Here is a 21538-nt window from a genome sequence, read left to right as displayed (position 1 = left end):
TATCACTTGTGGAAATGGGTTCTGGTAGAGCAATTTCCCCTTAAAGAATCCTCCTATGCTCAGTGTCCCCACCCCTAACCCTGTGGCCTGAGGACTGTATGTTTCCTGTACTCTTTATGATTCTCTAAAGAAGAAAAAAAGTAACAAGGCCTGTGCTTCTGGAAACTGCTCCACAGTTTGGCATTATGGTGAATTACCCTGTTAGCTTTGGGAAAGCTGCCCAATCTTGGTAATCTGGCTCAGATTTACAACTAGCCCTCCAGCAGGCCTCTGAAAATCTACTATAATGAACTGAATTGTGCTCAACCTGAAAAAAGGGACAGAATAGATAAGAACTCTTGAGGCTTCATCAGGCTTCACAGTACAAATTAGATGTGCAGATTCTAGTTACAGCTATGGATTTGCTTAACCAAAAGGGATTCTAATTCGGTCACTTAAAATTTGATCCATAAAGTGACAATAGCTTATTAACTGTAGTGTATTGTTTATTAAATACTATTTGATGACAACAAAGGAAATGATGATGGGCTCTTCAAAGAACTCACTAGCTGCCATATTCTCATCTTTCACCATTCAACTACACCCAGACCTTAAGTCTGCCATCTGGTGGTCACTTCTACATCAACTTTGGTTATCTTCTCAATCCTTCCCAAGAGGTTAGTTACATGGCTCACTTGTGGGTTGACTCAGCAATGGTTACTTTCATCCATTTTCTAGATTTGTGTCTTAAAGGTTTAGACTCTATCTTTTAGTGGTTATACCAACTAATTTCCCCTTGACAAGGATCCAAGTTTCATTTTTACAGAAGATTCCAGTAGCCTTCACTCTTGCCAGTTCCATCTCCCTCATCCTTACAGACTAAACTGTTTAGTTAATGGTAGATGTTTCATGGTATTCTACTTGTAATTTATTTTCTAACTCAATTATAGATGCTATTTTAGCAGTGTGCTATCCTTTAGGTTTTATGAATGCTTGTGCTAGTCAGAACCCCCTCATTTAGTTCAATATCAGTGATGGGAGAAAAGAAACAACTCCCAAGCAGGTCCTCCAAGATTTCAATTTGTGAAGCCAACAGGATACCCAGATTGAAGTAGGATTTAATTTTTATTTTGTTTCTCTTATTGGGACAATAGGGTAGATTCTCCATAGTATTTTCCAGTGTAGGAATTAAAAGGAAGCAGATACCCTGAACACAGAAACTTTTTTAAGAGGATAGTTTGTTAAAAGAGATTGTTTTCTGATGAAAAGCTCATGTCATAATCAACTTCATTTTCTGACACAGACTGGAGCCCAGGCTGGTATAGCACACTGGAGAGAGCCCTCAGAAGGTTTTCACACGGGTGGGAACATATGTTAGCACCTCCTCTCTTTCCGTGCCCGAAGAGAAGGGCTTCCCTTCCCTCTCTAGCCTGCTCCTAAGAGCATATTGCTGCTCCCTGCACAGTCAGAAAGAGGAGAAACTGGGCCAAATGAACGTGTTTAGAGACTTGTGCTAGCTAGCATACCTGTGGAAACAGTGTTCCCAGGAAGCATTTACCTTGATCTTTCTAAGCTCCTTTTGAAGAACAGCCTTTGGGGGACAAACCAGATGTGTTTTCTCCCACCATCATTCTTTTCCCCTTCCTTCTGCATGACATTTGGAAAAGTTCATTAGGAAGGATTACAGAGCACGCAGAATAAAGACACAGATGACTGGTTTGAAAGGAGGATGGAAGCAGTGATGTGTGTCCCCTAGTTCCTTTTATTGGAATTGTCTGGTGTTCCTGTTTGTGATTCTCCTCAAGCTCTTGGAAGGGGTAAGAAACCAAAATAGTCCCCACGATTACAACAGGCCAGGGTTGAAATGTGCCATGTGGTTTGTTGCCTGAGTTGGACCAGAGTCCTGTGGTTACCCAACTGCTGAATTAACCAGCAGATGCCCCTGTGGTAAAATGTAGGGCCTTAGAACTTACAGAGGATCTTCAGGGAAAGAAAAATGAAGACAGTCAGGAAATTATTACCAAATATTTCAAAGCTCCAAACTCAGAAACTGATTGATACAAATTAGACCTGCTGTTCTGAGGTATATATGGTTTGATAGGTGAACTAAGTTTAAATTAGCAAAAGCTCTTTTTAAATTCCATTTGGGTGGCAAAAAGTTCAAATTTCATGAATTGTATTGAGTTTTAACCACCAAAAATTGGTTATCCAGGTTCTGGACATATACAGTAAAAATGTTCTGAGCTGTGTTCTGAACTTTTGTTAAATTTCTAATTTTAACTTGACTCAACATACAGAGAGGAGTGGGAATGGGTCCAAAAGCTTTCTGGCTCTGAATCTATGGAAAGTGTGGATCATACTTCTGACTGCCCCATGCAATTGTTCTTCTACGAGCTCCAGATGGCAGTGAAAGCCCTCCTTAAGCAGATCAATACACCTTTACACCAGGTACTAGTCTTTACCATTTTTATCTTCTTTTATGGCTAATGGAAACTGCATTGTGTATAAAACTTCAGAAGTTTAAAAAATATATATGAGTTCATTTTCAGTGATTTAAATACCACTTTGCACATGCTGCACACTTTGAATTTGACACCTACAAGTGGACACACTTCTGCCCCTTTTCTCTATCTCCTGCATGTTGACCTCTTCCACAGCTCCTGGACCTGGCTTTATTGTGGTCTGGTCAAGCAAGGAAAAATAATTCACTAGCCCACCTTGAAAAGACACCAAGTCTCAGCTTCGGGATAGCACAAGTCAAGGAGAATAAATAAATAAGTATACACTTAGTTAGATATACAAATGATTTATCTAAGAACAGCAGATTAGTGGTAGTATAACTTACAGCAATGGCAAGGTTATGCCATGGCTATCTTTTCACAAATAGAGAATTTGCTGTCAAAATTGTCATCTTATCTAAATCGAAAGGTGAGAATCTAACCTCCACTAATAAGCAACTTCAGGAAAAACTGTTGGCACAGAAGAGAACAGTAAAAGTTTATTAGGCTCTGTCTAGTAAGTTAACATGATGTAGCATTAGGCTGAATTCATTTCTCTCTTTTTTTTTTTTTCTTTTTGGCCTAGGTTCACCATTTCCCCATACCCAGCACACACACACACACACACACACACACACACACACACACACACACAATCAACCAAGTTTAGCCTATAAAACAGGAAGCCCATCACAGGAGTAACTGGCCCTCTTCAATAACAGAGCAACAACCCAGAATTGGCCCCTGACCTATGGTCATAGGGACATAGATTAGAGACTCCAAGTGTGTTCTTCCATTGGGGTACTGCTCAGATTTTAAGTCAGTACTGCAAGGTTAGTCCAAAACAGCCAACACTGATGAAGAATAAATTGCACAAGATGCCATAAAGGCACTAGGGGAGAAACTGGATTATTCCAGGGGTGGCCATGTACTCAGGAGGAGAAAAAAACACACCAGCTCTACTTGTGACAGTAGATACTATTAAAGGGTTTCTCGAGCTTAGCAGGTTTGAAGCAGCTCATATTTCATTGGTGACTCTTGGGCTACATACACATGTTGGGAGAGGGCTGCCTAACTGCCTAAGAGTGCATACAACTTTTTTTTTTGGATACTTGTAAAATTTTTTCAACCCTTGGCCAGAAACTACATTTTTCCCCTTTAACCAACTTAAATTGAAACTAGTAGATTTTTAATTCAATCCATTTTTGTTGCTTCATGTAATTATATTCATCATTTTGAAAAACCCACAGAATGCAATCATTTTCTGCTTTTATAAGAAGCATAAATGTTGTTTTCAGAGTTTATGTGGAACATTACTGCCTTAAATCTTGATTTTATATAGCATTATTAAATGGGCTGAACCCTAATATTTATGTTGTATAAAAATTCCAAGCTTGAAGTCGTGTAATTTTGTTAGATGTTTTATGCCAGTTTGGTGTTGTTTATGTAAGTGCCATGTTGTAACTCTCCTATTTTTCCTCCGCGCGTGTCCCTCTGCAGGCAAGGAACTTCCGCCTCTACACACAGGAGGTGTTGGAAATGGGTCACAATGTGTCCTTTCTTCTCCTGCTCCCTGCCTCAGACGACGTCTGTACAGCCCCAGGACAGAATAATCCTTACACCCCACACTCAGGGTTTCTTAACCTCCCTCTTCAGATGTTTGAACTTGGTATAGTAGCTTGTTTCACCTAGAAATATTAACCCAGCCTCCTTATAATAAAATCACAAAGTTATATCTGTTCCCCCTTGTCCCAGTGGAGGGTCAATAAATCACATGATGGCTTTGGCAACAACCCTTCCTAGAACTGTGTACAAGTCTGAGAGAAAGCAAAGCTCCAAGACTATGTGCCTGAGCAATAATTATTGAAACCTAGCTAAGGTCCAATGGAGAGGAGGGAATTCTAAACAGAGTGTTCAGTTATCAGGCTGCAGTTCTTGCCTTCGCTTTGCTTTCTTAAAACATAAGTACAAGAACTGATGTTTTCATGAAAAGCACTGCCCTTTCTCTCTCTCTCTCTCACCTCCAAATGGGGAAAAAAATAGTGAAATTAAAATGTAAAGTGCGTATCACTCTGGAGGAAAAAAAAAGTCAATGTAGTGCTGATTTATTAAACAGACTCTAGATTTCTAGCAGACCATTTGAGAAAATAGCATCCCAGGATGCCGTGTTGTGATTATAATGTGGGATTCTGAATGGTGGAAGATCTTGTCCTGACTTTCAAAAATGAATAGCCTGGGCCCCAGTTTCTCTATTTTTGCAGAGACCTCTGCTGCCCACTGAGAATGTGAATAGGGAGGCTTTGTCTCTTCCCCATGCTTCATCTTATAACAGGCCAATAAGAGGCAATTAGCAGGAGTTCTATCAGTTCAAATGAATTGTAGGATTTGTGGGAGGGTGAGCGCTGGGTGGATGAAATGGGGGCAGACTCTCTTTGGATTGCTCCCCAGACACCAGATTTAGAAGCAGACAGGCAACTGCCATTTTGAGACCTGGGCATCTGAATCTGAATTTATCCCTTGAGGATAAATGGATTAAGCCTTTCAGTTTCCCTTGCTCCAACCATTCAGATGCCAAAAACAACTAAAGAATAGCAATTATTATTTTCCAGAAGAAAAAGAGTTATTAACAGAAGCCTGAATCACACTTGCAGACTGGGACTTGAGAGTCCTGGGTCCTCTATTGTGAGACACTGGCAATCACTTAAACTTTCTGCACCTTTTCCGTGTCACATTGGCCATACCAATCCCAAGAGGCCTGGATGTGAATATGACCCCACGCAATGAGTTCCCCATCCAAAGAACATTATTAGTCCATGATATGACTGCACTGCTATTCCAAATACAGTTTGGGTCATGGTATTTCATTTCAAGTCAATACATATATATTAGATGCCTACTGTGGAGATTCCGAGATGAGTAAGACAACGTCTCTGCCTGCAAGGGGCCTTCAGTACAGTGGTAGCAGTAAAATAATGATACAAATTATTATTAAATGAGCTAATAAGATATGCCAATCATAAGTGATATTGAAAAAAGAAAAGGAAACACATTTTTCTCAAGGTATCAGAAAGCCACCTTGGAGGAGAGGATATTTGATGTGGGTGTTAAAGAATGGACAGGATACTAATAAACATGGACAATAAGAAAAGCTTTCTTGTCAGGGGGAGCAGAATGAGTTCCCTGGAACAAAAAGTCTCAGAATGAGTCGGGAAAAGAACAAGTGGTCCAGTTTGGCTAGATCAGAGAAATGATGTGAAGAAGCAGTGAACATAAAAAGGTCTGGAAAATTCATGGCCATACTGGGCAGTATCTTAAGAGTCAGAATGAGGAATCTGTTTAAGATGGATTAAGAGCACATCTGGGGGCATAGTTCATATAGTCCAGTATTAGGGCAGAAACAAACCCTCCCCCCATAAAGGAAACAAATACAGAAGTAAAAAACATTGAGAGTATTAAACAAGAGGGAGCAACTGTTTCAATGAGAAAAGGTGAAGTCTAGAGACTTTTGGAGTACTCCAATGGTTTTCAGCCTCAAATACTGTGAGGATATTGCTGCCATTACCAAAAGTAAAAAAATCAGAGAGGAATATGACTTAGGGAAGAAAATGATGCTTTTAGCTCTATCTTGAATCTGAAGGTGCAAATTCAACATACAAGTAGACATGTCCATTTGGCAGTAGAAATACAGGAGAGAGGGTTGAGTACTAAACACAGAAATTTGGCCAGTGTCTATTAATAACAGCTGAAGCCATGAAAGTGAATGATTTCCCAGGGATAGATAATTGACAGGGAAAAGAACTAAGGAAAATACTTCACTGAAGAGCTAACCAGGAGTCCATTCTGTATGAAATGGTCATTACTGTTCCCTGATTATAGACAAAAATACATGAAGTTCATTTCCCCATGTCTCAGTGGTCTTCATGGTAATAATCAATGATTTGGGATCAATTATAATAGTGTATGACTCCTAAGACCCTGGAGGACCAAGCTCTGCAAGTGTCCTCTGCTTTTTGGGAGGTTCATGCACTTTTCCTGGGCAGCCACACTTTGTCCTACTACTGTTACTTTCTAGTCTACAATTCCTTCTCTCCACTCATTTATTCATTAATTCAATAAATACCTATTTAGTAACCTACTATGTGCTGGGCACTAGTCCAGGTACTAAGGATCTCCAATGAATAAACTCTCCATGAAGCTTACATTCTCGTGGGTGGAGACAAACAGTAAAGCAATCAACAAACAATACTGTAAATGTCAGACAGTAGTGAGGGCTGTGATGAAAAATAAATTAGGGTAAGGGACTGGGGTGAAGAGACAGGAGCTGCAATTTTGTATATGATGACCTGGAAGAGTCCCTTTAAAGAAGAAACATGTAAGCAGAGACCTGAGATTTTCCTGCAGTGGGTATGACAAGGGCAAAGGCTTTAAAGCAAGAGTGTGTTTGGCTAAAAGATCAGTGTAGGTGAAGTATATAGTAAGCAAGAGCAAGAAAGATAGGAAATGAGATCAGAGAGTCAACAGCCAGATCATGCAGGGCCTCAGGGGCCATGATAAGGACTTCAGATTCTACTTTAAGTGTGTTGAGAGTCCAACAGATAATTTTGAGTGGTAGAGTAACATATTAGAAGGTCTGTAAAATCTGGTACCCCCCCCAGATGAAAAAATAAAAACCAAAAAGCTTAACTTTGTTTAGCCCAGCATTTTCTAAATTCATTTGACCATGACTAGAAGCATTTTTGGTTTGGCACTTACTAAAAAACTAAGAAAACACACTTTAGGATATGATGCTCTAGAACACTGCTTCCCCAACTTCAATATGCACTGAGAATCACTAGGAGAGCATGCTAAAAGGACTCCTGGAGCCCCACCACACAGGACTGGAGAATTTGCTTTTCTAACAAGCTCTCAGATGATACTGTGCTGTCAGTCCATGGACCACACTCGAATTAATACTAGAACACACAAAACATAACATTTTAAGAACTTACAAAATACAGATGTAGTTATCACAGTACCAGAATCCAACAGTGCCTATCTCTTTGACTAAAAGCAGTGTAAGACTATCAAATATTAACCTTCATCTATGAAAGCTAAGCCATAGATCAAAGCCTAGGTCTCAAGAGTTCCTGACTTTAAGATGTTTTTCCCTGGAATAACATATACCTTCATATTCTCCTGGTCCTCCTTTATTATATTATAGGTGAACCAACTGATTTATGAGAACTGTCCAGAAAAGATCACCTCATTGGGCGTAGTTCCACTGACATACAAAATTCTATTAGTCTTTTCTAGAGATCAGGAGGAAATGTTGCCAGTAGCAAGAAATCAGTACAATCTAGTACAATGTTTATTATACTTCAGCACCACCAGCAACAATTTTTAAAAGATTGCTGGGCCTTAGTAAGAATCATGACAGACTCTACCTTATCCCCAAGAAATCAGAGCTTTCCAAGAAACAGATTATCGTACTGATTACCATACTTCTTCCATTAGACTTCAGCCCACAAAGCATTTAATAACAATTTCTACAGGAACTTCAAAGACTTACTATAATGGGTCTAAAACCCCTCAAGAAAGATGCTAAGCAATTTTTACTTGTTTTTTTAAGTAGGGACTTCTGCCTTCCATAGGTAGACCCACAGCAAAAGGTCAACAGATACACTAAGCATTTCTGAGAAAGAGAACATTACTGGAAATTCAATCAGAACTCAGAAAGTCATAAGAACACAGGAATTTTAATGAAACCTGAAAAGGTGCAAATTATGGAAACACGTCAATTATAAAAAGTTTACACTATATTTCGGTTTGACTTGTACAAGTCATCCCTGTCCCAATGAAAGGATTTGAGATTTGGCAAACTGACCATGTTCCTGCCAGTGGCCTGAGTGATCATAAATAACTTGCTAACCAGCTACAGAAAACTGCATCTGTGCCTATTCTAGCACTAAATAGATCTAGCAAGGACAGAATGATAAAGGAGCTTAGCCTTCTGTCTCCTAGAGTAAAGAATAGACTGGGACAAACCCAGAGGCTATTCCCTCACAGAATTACTGTAGGGGAGAGGAGGACTGTCATATGGATGGGAGAGCTCCATAAGCAGTGCTGAGCTAAGGCAAAACGGTACATTTCAAACCCAGGCCCCTCCATAACCTGAGGGCTGACACTCCCCCCACCCCAACCTTTGAATAGAAGCAGGATAATACTCCACTGCAGTAATCAAGCAAGTGCCTGGGTACCGACAAGGGTCACTATTTAAACTGTTCACAGAAACAAAAAGTGGTACCATCATGAGCCTTCAGAAACTCTGTCCAGTGGTGTGGCCTCTTGAGGATTTGCCTAGCTTGCACTGAGGAGGTTGCCCTGTCCTGATCCTATGGGCAGTCACAACTGAGAGCAGGCCTATGATAAGAAAAGTTGATTTTACTGATTTCCTTGGTTCTATGATTCATACTGATTGGACTAGTGAGATTATAAAACTGGGGGATTTTTAAAAAAACAGTTTGAAGCCTGGCATATATTTCATACTTAAGTGCTTGGCTACATGTTTCATTCAACAAACATTTGCTGGGTTGCCACTGTATGTCAAGTACTGTGCTTGCGCTGGACATACCGATGTTAATAAGACATAATCTGACCACCAGTAGAGGGTAGTCCCAATATGACGAAAGCCCTGCTGTAATAGGTAGGCAATTGAATTTCAAAGGAAGGATATCCAATCCTTCCTTAAAGAGGTAACATTTGAGCTAATCTTGAATTAGAAAGAAACATTCAGAAAAGGAAAGAAAAGGCAGACCTAAAAAGGAAAATCATCTTAAGTGGGCTGCACAAAGGCTAGGAGACCTGAGGAAATGCAGCCCAATTAAGTACACTCCTAGTAGCTCATGGTGAAAGATGCTTATGGCACCTGAGAAGACAGGAGATGAAACTAAAAATTAAAAAGTCAGAATCACAAAGGGATACGTATACCATCCTAAAGAGGCTAAACTTTATCATGTAGGCAATGGGGAGTCATGAAAAGATTTGTTTAAAAGGAATAATATGGTCGTCTTGGATTTTAGCAGCTCTAAAGATGGACTGCAGGAGAGCCAAAGCAGGGAATGCTGAGACTAGAGGCAATGAGAAAGCTGAGAGAGTGGTCCAGGTGGTAGTGATAAGAACCGGAACCAAGACTGCCACAGTAGGGGTGTAGAAGAGGAAGCAGAGGCAAGAGGAATTGAGGAGTTAAAATCAATAGGACTTTGTGATTGATTTAATGTGGCTGAAGAGCAAAATGGAGGAGCCAGAGAGTCTGAATAGGGTGCTGAGATGGATAATGTTGCCATCTACCAAAATAGGAAAGATGAGGAGAGGAACAGGTTTGGGGGAGGGGAGAGATGATGAGTTCAGTTTGACAAATGATGAGTTTTGAGGTGCCTGTGGGATATCCAGGCACTGAGCCTAATGGAATCCAGGCCACAAGCTTACAAGAAATGGCACAGTCTCAACCCTCATTCCTAAGGCCCATTTTTCATGATTTAGGATACCACTCCTGAATTCCAACTGTCAACTCATTCACTCCCAGGAATCTTTAGAGGGGCATCTTGTGCCCAGGTTCTTTCTGACAGACTGGCAAAGAATCCTGGAACTAAACTGACCACAGGAGGTAATCTTATTGATATTTTTAGCTTCCAAACTAGGCTCCATGACCCTGACTGATTAGGATTTTATTAAGTTAAGATCTTAGGGAGAATATTTTAATCTCAACCCTGTTCCAATTTTTTAACTCTGAATGCCTCATTCTTTCTGAGAGGTCAGGGTAAGGGTGTGAAAAAATTTTTTGTTTCTGATAGGTGCCACATGCTGTTCTGTGCACTGTATATATACGATATGATTTAATTCTAAATAGACATTACTATCCATCTTAGATGTGGGAAACTTGAAGCTCCCAGAGGTTACATGCCCAATGCCACACAGGTAGTAACTGTCAGAACTGACTCAAACTCCCAATTCTGTCTGATACCTAAACCCAAATACTTTCTACTCTTCTCTACGCTTAATCCAACTTCTTGTGTTGGTGTCAAATGCATTTTAGTCTGTCACTATCTCATATAGAAAAAAATAGGGAGAAAAAACACCACAGAAAATTAGCCTTAGTGTGTAAATTACTAACAAATCATGTGGTCCAGATAATGCACTGTTGTACCCTTGTACCATTTTGTCTGTTAAATGCATGTGATTCACATTAGAAAAAAAAAAAAAATTAGAAGCTTCCAGTCTATCCTTCCCTCCTCTGTGATGGCTACCAAATGTATCATTGCTAAACCACAAAAGACTATGTTAAAGTAGCATTTGTTAAAGTAACATTAAAGGCTCTGCATAAAAACCACTAGCACGGGAAAGTGAAGCGCTGTAGTTGAAAGGTCCTTATAGCTCGCTGTGGTGAGTGGCAAGGGGTGGGGGGTGTGGGCGCTGTGAGACCACCCACCAATCCAAGGTTCCTACCACAAGGAGACACAACAAGAGAAAGTTGTGGACACCCTGGCGTTTTAGAATTCAGATGGGAATGATAGTGTTTCTTTTAAAGAAATTCTTTAGTGCCTTTTCCTAATCTCCCTATCTTCATATTTTAGAAAGAAGGAAAAAAGCTTATTTTTTTTTTCTTTCTTTCTTTCTTTCTTTTTTTTTTTTTTCCCAACTTGGTTTGGAAAGGCAGAATGTGAGACACTTCACTCTCCTCACTCTTCAGCCAAGAGAGGACATCTGTCAAGTGCTAACAGGATATAATCCCTCCTTGAAAGGCATAAAGACACATTCAGGGAGTTACAAGGGTCAAGAGTAAGCTACAAAATAATGGTGACTCTTTCCTGTATAGCTGCCAGTAAATATCATAGACCTGAAATATACTTTTCAAAACAGGAAAATCAAGAGCACAGAGAGAAAAGAGGATGGAGGGAAAGAGGAGACTTTGGAGGAGGAAGGGTCTGCCCTCTTCAGACCAGGCCATAAATTTTTTTGTTCATTTGGTCAATAAACATTAACTGAAAAGCTATAATGTTTCAGGTTTTGAGGAAATAAAAATAGGAGACATGGTTCGTACCCGCAGAGAAATCACAGCCTAATACCAAGGCAGTCAAGTAAACACATAATTCTAATAAAGTGGGTAACTGTCTTGATACATTTAGAAACAAGTGCTCTAGTAGCACAAAAGAGAGAGAAACTACCTCTGCCTATAGAGGAAGAGGTGTCAGTGAAGATTTACTGAGAAGGCACTTAAGCTCAATCTTCAAGGATCAGAAGAAGCTGAACTGAAGACACTGGTGTGACCTAAAGATACTGGTAGAGACAGGTGTTTGAGGACCAGAAAAAAGGCACGTGTAAAAGCATGGAAGTGTAACAGGACTTGTAATAAGTTCAGCCTGACCAATGCTTAGAATTAATTTGAGTGGAGGGTGAAGGGTAGTTGCATGATGGAGGATATGATTGAAGATTTATTCAAATTCTAGATCACAAGACACTTTCCTTCTGGTGGTAAAAGGTTTGACTTTGTCCTGAAGTCAAGAAAGAGCTCAGTGGAGGTCTTTAAGCGGGGAAATAGCATGCAAAGCAGATGGTTTAGGAAGAGCTCAATAGTTTGTTGTTTACTGAAAGGCCATATGAAATCAGTTCTTCTGTGTGTCAGGCAAAGAAGTGCTAGAGTAGAGGAAGTGGGAAGGATGGACTTGACACCACAGAGAAAAATCAATTCTAGAATTGAGAAGCACCTTGAAATGGTGCACAGCTGAAATAAGGATGAACCACAGAAGCCCTCACCCCATTCTTCTCTTCCACTTCCATATGGAAACACAAACAGGGCAGGTTACTTGTACCCACACCAGAGATTCATCTTAGGAGAAAACCAAGCAAGGAAGTAGGCAGTGGTAAGATGGGACTTAGAGGGTGCCCAGAAATCTCTCAATAGGCAGAGAAGTAGGGCTTTCTCACTGAGGTGTAGAGATAACAAGATGCCCCATTATGAGGCACTGTGATTTTCGTTTTCCTAAATGGCCACTTCTGGGTCTCAGGAATCAAAAGCAAAGACGCCCGAGGGCAGTAATTATATATTCTTCCTAGAATTCCTCACTAAAGAAGCCAGAATAAAAATGTTTCCACAGATTTGTGGAGTTCTAATAGACTGTTTCCAAAGCATGAAACACAGTGATATAGACACATAGAGTAAATGAGGTTCCTAGAAAGTGAGTCTGAAAATTCAACAATGGCTAGGAAGAGACTGGTCCTGCACTAGTCTGACTGAGGATGCTTTCCTCATCCCGCTGCAGTCTGTTGTTTTAGTATGTGATCAGAGTCTGAGAAGTACAGAACATCTGATCCACCTCAGGGTACCCACATGAGCCTGAGTCCCACACTCCTCTCTCCCTCCTCCGTGATGGAGATGAAGGTTATCAGACTGTTCCCTCTGGCCGCTGGCCCATTATCTTTTGAAAGATGAAGGCCAAGTCTGCCAAAGACAAAAATGGTCTGTTGAGGTATCAGCTCCATCATCCTTCCAGAGCAGCTGAGGAGCAGGGACAAGAATCAAAACCCATCCTGCCAGGCCCTAAAGGAAGTTTTCCAGCCAGACAAAAGACATCCCAAGAAAAGTGTGTTTTGTATCTTCTGGGATTTCTGGCTTTGAAAAGAAGCATGTAAGATACACAGTAGAAATCAGACATGGAAATCAAAATTAGGTTTCAGATTGCTACTTGACTTTTTTCTTCTTTAAAGTGATAAGCAAACTTATTTTCTCAGAATATATATATGTGTGTGTGTGTGTGTATGTATGTGTGTGTGTGTGTGTAAGTATATGTATGTATGTGTGTGTATGTGTATATATATGTATGTATGTGTGTGTGTATGTATGTATGTATATATGTATGTATGTATATATATATATATATATGGCCTTAACTTTAGGAGCAGAACATAAACTGTAGCTTGAGCCAAGCCCACTTCCCCATACCTTTACCAGGACTTGGTAAAACTTAAAAGGGAATACTGTCTGACTGAAGCCAGACAACTGGCCCCTAAAGAGCACATTTATAATTTATTTATGGCTTAATATTTTCCACTGATAGGATTAATAAATCATGTTTTCATTCAACTTGTTTTCTCTGAGGTATGAATTTCTCTATTTTGATACCAGATCTTAACATGTTTTATTTTGCTTGTCCATTTTCCAGTTCATTTTTGCAGCTACAGGGAGAAATTTATTAGTCTGTATTGCCGCCTTTCTGCTGTGGTGGAGCTGGATTCTCTGAATACCCAACAGTCCCTGAGGGAAGCGATCTCAGACAGCGAGGTTGCAGCTGCCAAACAAAGACACCAGCAAGTTTTAGATTTCATGCAGGTAATAGTTTGTTTCTTCTGAGGCAGAATGAAGGAAGAAGGGGTAGAGTGGAGGGGATGAGAAACAAGCATAAAAAAGAACAGCAATCTGGGTTTATTTAAAGACCACAGCATGCAAGTAGCCTCTTGATTTGGTTAAAATTTGGAGTTCAGGAAGAAGTGAGTTTTTAAACAAAGGCTTAAGAAAAAAACTACATATAAATCACAGCATTACTAAGACCTGCATCCATTACTATGGTAGGTAGTAGTGGCTTCCCATTTGGAGAGAAAAATCACTGCTAGAAGAACTAGTAATCAGATTATCATTATTACCCATTAGTCCATTGATAATTCTAACAGAAAGAAAAATTGTATCAATTAACTTAATATCCCAGAATTATATTAACCCAAATCCAGTTGGACCTCATGCTTTAGACCCCTTTCTGGCAGAGCTGACTGATACTCTAATGTGTGGCTACAGGGGCTGGAAAAGTTGTTTCCTATCTATGGTCTTGTCTAGAAAAGCCTTAAGATGACACCTCAAGTTCTTGTGACAGGGGCACTGACTAGTCATCAAGACAATTTGGATCTCATCTAAAATTGCCCGTAAGTCCCTTGGACAAATCTTATGATCTTTCTGCCTAATATTACCCAACTCACAAAATGAGTATACCAGCAATAGCCTATGATAGATATCTAGGATATATAGTCAGTTCAATTTGGTAAATATTTGTTGAATACCCAGATGTCAGGCACTTCAAGAGAGATACGAAGTTGAATTAGATACAGTCCCTGACCATAAAGAGTTTTAAACCCAGCAGGATAGACAAGAAATGTGTATAAATATTATTTATAAAATGAGTTAGGTGCCAAAAGAGGAGTACCAGAAAAAAAAAAATTGTGTCAACACAAAGAAGTAACACTTTATTAATATTTGTGGGTGTAAGAAAAGTTGCCACAGAGGATGTAACTGATATCCAAGCTTGGCCTAGAGGGATAAATTAGACTATACAGTAGGGAGAAACAGACTGGGGGCATTCAAAGAAAAAGTATAAACAGATAAGGCAGAAAGAGCAGGAAAACAGTATTTGGGGAATGATGGTTGGGGCATAAATTGAGTGAAGGTAGTAAGAAAGCAGGCAAGAATGAAAGTAGCAATGAGATCAGACCACAAGGGCTTTATTAAAGGCTATGGTAAGAAATTTGTACTTTATTCTATAGACAACAGGGACTTGGCCAAAGTCTTAAAGAAAGTAAGTTACAGCCTCTCATAGCTATTTAGCATAGATTCAAGCTGGGAGATAGTCCATTGCAGTGGTATAGCCATACTGATTGTTTATAGTAAGCACTCATTCTCATTGGCTATGTTCGTAGATAATTTGCATACCATTCCTGGATTTAAAGAGAAGACCAAAAGCAGTGAAATCAAATATGAAGCTATCACAATCATCTAGGCAAGGAATGCTTTGAGCTTTGAGCAAATAAATTTCTCTAAACCCCTACCTCCTGGTACGTCTGGGTGGCTCAGTCGGTTAAGAACCTGCTCAGGTCATGACCCCAGCATCCTGGGATGGAGGCCCACACTGGGTTCCTTGTTCAGTAGGGAGCCTACTTCTCCCTCTGCCTGCTGCTCCCCCTGCTTGTGTACATGCTCTCTCTCTCCCTCTAACAAATCAATAAAATATATTTTTTTTAAGATTTTATTTATTTGACTGAGAGAGATCACAAGTGGGCAGAGAGGCAAGCAGAGAGAGAGAGAGGAGGAAGCAGGCTCCCTGCAGAGCAGAGAGCCCGATGTGGAACTCGGAAAGAAAGAAAGAAAGAAAGAAAGAAAGAAAGAAAGAAAGAAAGAAAGAAAAAAGGGGAAGGGAAAGGGGAAGGGGAGGGGGAGAGGGAGGGGGAAGGGAAAGGAAAGGAAAGAAAAGGAAAGGAAAGGAAAGGAAAGGAAAGAAGGGGAGGGAGGGAGAGAGGGAGGGAGGGAGGGATAAAGGAAGCAATCCTCCCCACACGCGTCTAGGAAAAAGAGAGTTATTATGAACAAATTAGAGTCCCTCTGAGCAAACTAATTGGCAATGAGAGTATTTCCAATAGGGAGGCCCCTCTCAGGTGCTGAGTTACTCAGACATTGATCTCCTGGGTCACCTTAATAACTGGAAACTTCACAGGTGAACTCTTCTTGAAGATAAATCTTTCACATTAGTACTATATTTTCAAGTTTATAAACACTTTGTCACATCTATAATATCATTTGATCTTTGTGAAAACCCAGTGAGATTGGGCAGTTTTATTCACATCTGTGAGTGTGTCCCACTCACAGATGAAGCTACAGATTTCAGGGAAATAACTCCCCAAGGTCATATCAGCCAAAAAGCAGCATAGGAGAAACTAGGACCCAAATTTCCTTACTCCTAGTCAGGTACCCTTCCCATTCTGCCGAACTGCTTTACATGCCCTCTCCCTCCCTTTCTTTGAATCCTTGGGAAAAAGGTGTAATCTTAGAGAAAGCCCGTGAAGTTTTCCTCCTCCTCAGGCATTCCTTCTCACCCTGTGCCTCCTTACACCTGTGATGCCCAAGACCTACTATTTCTTCTGCCCTTCTCTGTTGTTTCTTTTTTCCAGCACATTCCTGCTCTTTCTACCTCCATGCAGCCCCTAAAACATGGGAATCAAAAACTGTAGGAATCAAGAAGATGAATGAAAGTAAGCCAGTTGACCTGGATATGAGAAACAATTGGGTTCACACAAAAACCTGTTTAGCAATGTTCATAGCAGAATTATTCAAGTAGCAAAGAGTGGGAACAACCAAATGCCCAACAACTAATGAATGGATAAACCAAAGTAGTATATCTATAAATGGAATATTATTCAGCCATAAAAAAGAGTGAAGCACTGATCCATGCCGCAAAGTGGATGAATGCTGAGGACATTACCCTAAGTGAAAGAAGCCAGGCACAAAAAGCCACATATTATATAATTCCCTTTATACAAAACATCCAGAACATGCAAATCCACGGAGACAGAAAGTAGATGAGTAGTTCCAGGGGCAAAGGGAGGAGGGACTCGGGCATAACAGCTAATGAATGCCAGGCTTCTTTGTGGAGTGATGAAAATGATCTGGAATTAGGTAGTGCTGATAATCACACAAGCTTGTGAACATAGGAAAAAACCACAGAATCTCACACTTTAAAAGGGTGAATGTTATAGTATGTTAATTACATCTCAATTTAAAAAAGAAAAAGAAAACAAGCAGAAGCAACAGAGACTAATCTGGAGGGCCCTTGTCCCATCTAAAGACCCCATTCAGCCTCATCTAACTACAGTGGAAGAAAGTGGTCCCAATGTTGAAATGTTTTCCAGTTTTTAAAGAGAAGTTGGAAAATCTACAGAGTTTTGAATTAAATCTCTTTATTTTTAAAGGTTAGAAAATAATTTAGAAAATTTAAATTCTTGGGGCACCTGGGTGGTTCAGTCCGTTGAGCATCTGTCTTTTGGCCCAGGTCATGATCCTAGCATCCCTAGCATGGGATGGAGACCGAGTCAGGCTCCCTGCTCAGTGGAGAGTCTGCTTCTCCCTCTCCCTCTGCCCCGCCCCCTGCCGCTCGTGCTCTCTCACTCAGTCTTTTTCTCTCAAATAAATAAAATCTTTAAAAATTTTTTAAAACTTTTTTGCAGTCCATATAATCTTGGGCCCACAAAGACCCAGGCCACCATTTTATGACCTTTGCTATCCCTGGACAATTCAGTTTCCATTCTCTCTGCAATGAAACAAAAGCCCTGTAGTTACTAGAAAAGCATCTATCATTCTTCTAACAAGCTCTTAGGATACCTGCTCAAGGGAGGGTGGTTGGATAGATCCTTCCTGGTCCCTATACCAACATAGCATATTCTCTTCAAGAGGCCCAGCCCCAGATTCCACTACCTCTGGGCCTCTCACTTCATATTTAATAAACATTTTTTCAGCACCAACTAGGTGCCAGGAACCCTTCTAGGTGCTATAGGAAAAACAAATGAGTAAGTCAAGGTCCCTGCTCTCAAGGAGTTCAGTCAAGGGAGGGAGACAGACTTGTAAACAAATCAAGGTAATACAAGGCAGAATTAAACCAGAGCCTGATAGCAGTACAAACAGTGTACTATGGGAGCACAGACAAAGCAGCTATTAATTCTCCCTGGAAATATCAGGGAAGGCGTTGTAGAAGAGGTGACATTTGGCTGAGCCATGAAGGGTAAATTAAGTTCACCAGGTGGAGGAAAAAAAGAGAAAAAGAGCGGGTAGGAAGGAGAGAGGAGAGAAGAAGGGAGGGAGGGAAGAAGGAAGGAAGAATAAAGAGAGAGAATTAAATAGAGGGCATAGCAGAGAAATGAGGCATAAGGAAATGGAAAAGTAGATATAACCCTCCCTTGGGGTCACAATGGATATTATACAACCCTCATCACCTTGAGTTAGAAAAATTTACTACATGTCTCTCTCACACATGGAAATCTGAGTTCCATGAAAGGGAAGATCACATCTCACTGATGTCATTAATATTCTAGCATGACACCCTGATACATAGTAGGTGCCCAATAAAAGTTGTCGAGTGAGTGAATTCATGAACCAACAGAATGAAAGAAGAGACACTGGGATATGTCTGAGGAAGAAAAAAACAATACATTTTGGCTGGAGATAAGAGACACAACTGGACCGTATGAAACTAAAGGCTAGAAAAACAGGTTAGAAGTCAAATCAGGCAATATATGGGCCCAAAGCCTTTGGATTTGGTTTAGAAGTCCTTCCTAGTGTACCTAAGATTATATGAATGGGACAGTTTCTTTCTCTTCCCATACATTTCTCAGGCTCTAAAAACAATCTGACTAATGAAGGATAAATGACTATGAAAGGCAGGAAAACACAGGCAGATGCTCAGTCAGTCCTTTTAAAAAAGTGAACAAAAGAGTAAATTACTCCATCTAAGAATGGTGTTGGTTTTTACATAACCACAGTGTCTTCCTAACTCTCATTCTATTTGTGGTTAGTTCTAACCCCCACATGTTTTTCTCTTATATCCATCCTGTATTTGTTTTCCTGGGTGTGGGTCTTTACAAAGACATTTTCTTACTAAGTTTCAACTCTAATTATGATAGCTTATTTTTCCAGTGCATAGGATCATTCAGAGCTTTATTACTATTTTCTAGAAAATCAAAACCACAACAAATTTGGGACCCACCATTTTGATACACACATTCTTCATTTCTTTGTCTGAAACATCAATAAATAAGCTAAAGAGACAGGCCCTCAACAAGCTAAAGAGACAGGCCCTCAGGACAAGTCCCTATAGGGCCATCACTCAACATGTCTACTGTTCCCACACCACCTCCATCATCCACAAATCTTCAACCCAGATAGTCAGCTTATTAAAGTAATGTGGTCAAGATTCTACTTTTGCCAGATTATCTAGTAAAACAGATCACACTGAGACTTCCCCCTGGTCTATGGATTCTGCTCTTTTGTTACTGGAAATTAACATTGTCTGTATGATTTGCCCTTCACAAAACCATGTTGATTCCTATTTAAAAGTGTCTCAGGATTCCTGGGTAACTGAAAATTGATTATTTGATGGTTCATTCTCATTTTGTTCAAAGATCAATAAGTTAGTGGTCTTTAATTACCAGGGTCATCCTGTGTCTCTCTCCTTCCTGTTTAAAGATAGGTATATTTGCCCTTTTCTAGTCTCTAGAGACTTTTCCAGTTCCCCATCACTTCTCAAAAATAATGACCTGTGGGTTTGTGGCCACATCTGCTTGTACAGCAAGTATCTCTAGGGTGCATATCATCCAGTTCTGCTGATCTGAATACTTCCATTTCCCCTTCTCTCATTTGTTTCTCTTATTACCTGTTCATTTCTCAAAATTTCACTTTGACTGAACTTTCTCCAGTCCACTCCTGTGATCTTTTGTAAAGAGGTAAGATAGGAGACATCAAAAAGTTCTGCCTTATCCATCTCCTGACATTAATAAAAATTCCTTCCTTCTTGAACACAAAATCCAATTTTTCTAGTCTTTTTTTTTTTTGCCAAATATCATAAAAGTTATTTAGCCTTTGCTTTTCTGTACCTGCTAGTTATGCCTTCCTCCCAACTGTGACCATTCTTATTTTGTCCCTCTTTTGCTATTCTCCTATGTTCTGGCTTAGGGACCAGTCCTGACTTTCACATGTTGTGTATTTAGTATATACAGAAATAGCACTGGGTACTAAAGACACAAAGCAATAGAAAACATAGTACTGCCATTAATTTCATAGCCTGGTTCAAGAAAAGAACATAAAAGAGGAAAAATAGTACGTATTCCTTCCTCTGTATGCCTCCATTGCCTCTATTATAAAACCGATTTCAGAATATTGTGGTCATTTGTTTACTCATCTGTCTTTTTCAACCTTCTCAAAAGTAGGGATCACATAATGTTCACCTGAAACCTCAGTGTCTCCTGTAGTGCCTGGAACTCAGTATGTTTGATAAAGGATAGGACAGAGGAGATGATACACAATAGCATATGTTAGATGTTGCAGATGATGAATTTCACAAAGGAGGGATCACTCCTTCAGAGCATACAGGTCAAGGAAGGCTTCATATCTCTCTGTTCCATATAGAATTCTGTATAAGTTTAAATGTTTGATTTTTCTCTTCCTTTTAATTTTCCCTGCATTTCCTTCTTTTCACTCCCTCAGAAAACCAGGCTACATTCTGGCCTATACGAATGCTTACCTGACTCATCACTTCTAACTCTGTTTCAATTCCCCCACTGCCCAAAGGTTGAAAAAGGTATTAACTACTGATATATATTTCTACTTACTCACTATCTGAGTTCCTGCAGTTGTATAGGGAAGCAAAATTCACCACAAAAAGAGTTCACTGGAGAGCCAACCACACATAAAACACGACCCCACTCAAACATCCCTCTGCGCTCAACTAGGCCGGCACTTGCTCTTGCACCTACAGCTTCACTCAGTCTCTGCTGCCTGGGGAATATTATGATGTGAAAATACAATGCAAATTCCAGGCAAATCTATTACAAGACAAATTTTAAAATCTTGTAAAAGATACAGAATTTCTTGAAGCTGATGAAGATGATGTGGAGACCTGATCAAATCACAGGCAACGCTACTGACAATTAAGAATCTAGCAGGGGCAGGCCAGTTAACAACTGAAGAACACAAAATGAACAAGAATCCTAGGAGAATGACCTAAATATCAACATTTTTTAAAAGCCAGGGAAAAGATATGAAGACTTCAAATACTCTTGCGAAAATATCCTCTTCATGATCATGTTGTATAAGTTAAACATGAGGAATAGCATTTCAGCTATCAGACAATTTAGCCTAAAACACTAAGCCAAAAAAAAGAAAAAAAAAAAAAAAGGAATCAATACTTCTTTCTTCATCCTCAGAATTAAGTGTTAATAATGTAAGATAAACAAACCTGTTGCTATTACTTTTGTTTCATTTTTCAAGATAAAGAATCAACCAAGTCATTTTCTAATTACCATAAAATTTTGATCCAATTTTAAACGATGTCATTCAGTAATAAGACTTTTCCTAGATACCAATTATTCTGAAACAATGAGGCTTCCTGTACAGCTTTGTCAGCTTTGACACTTGCAAATTTCTGTTTCCCCCAGCTAAACAATTAGCCCTGCAAGGACAGAAATTATGAATTCTAGTTTTTTAGTTTCCCATTCCCAGTCACAAT

At 39.8% G+C, this 21538-nt stretch overlaps 1 protein-coding gene across 1 annotated transcript in view; it reads left to right on the top strand.

Annotated features, from left to right (window-relative positions):
- Positions 1-21538, top strand: part of LOC111151466 (ankyrin repeat and fibronectin type III domain containing 1) — a 437740-nt gene that overhangs the window by 379375 nt on the left and 36827 nt on the right. Inside the window, exons 17-19 of the mRNA XM_022509473.1 lie at positions 2277-2427; positions 3978-4146; positions 13673-13839. Coding sequence (XP_022365181.1) covers positions 2277-2427; positions 3978-4146; positions 13673-13839 — 487 coding nt within the window. The remainder of the gene's footprint in view (positions 1-2276; positions 2428-3977; positions 4147-13672; positions 13840-21538) is intronic.

The sequence above is a fragment of the Enhydra lutris genome, unplaced genomic scaffold, assembly GCF_002288905.1.
Source record: "Enhydra lutris kenyoni isolate GAN:26980312 unplaced genomic scaffold, ASM228890v2 scaffoldscaffold26, whole genome shotgun sequence".
Lineage (NCBI taxonomy): Eukaryota > Metazoa > Chordata > Mammalia > Carnivora > Mustelidae > Enhydra > Enhydra lutris.
Note: the sequence above shows the minus strand (reverse complement) of the source record. Positions and strands in the feature narration are given on the sequence as shown.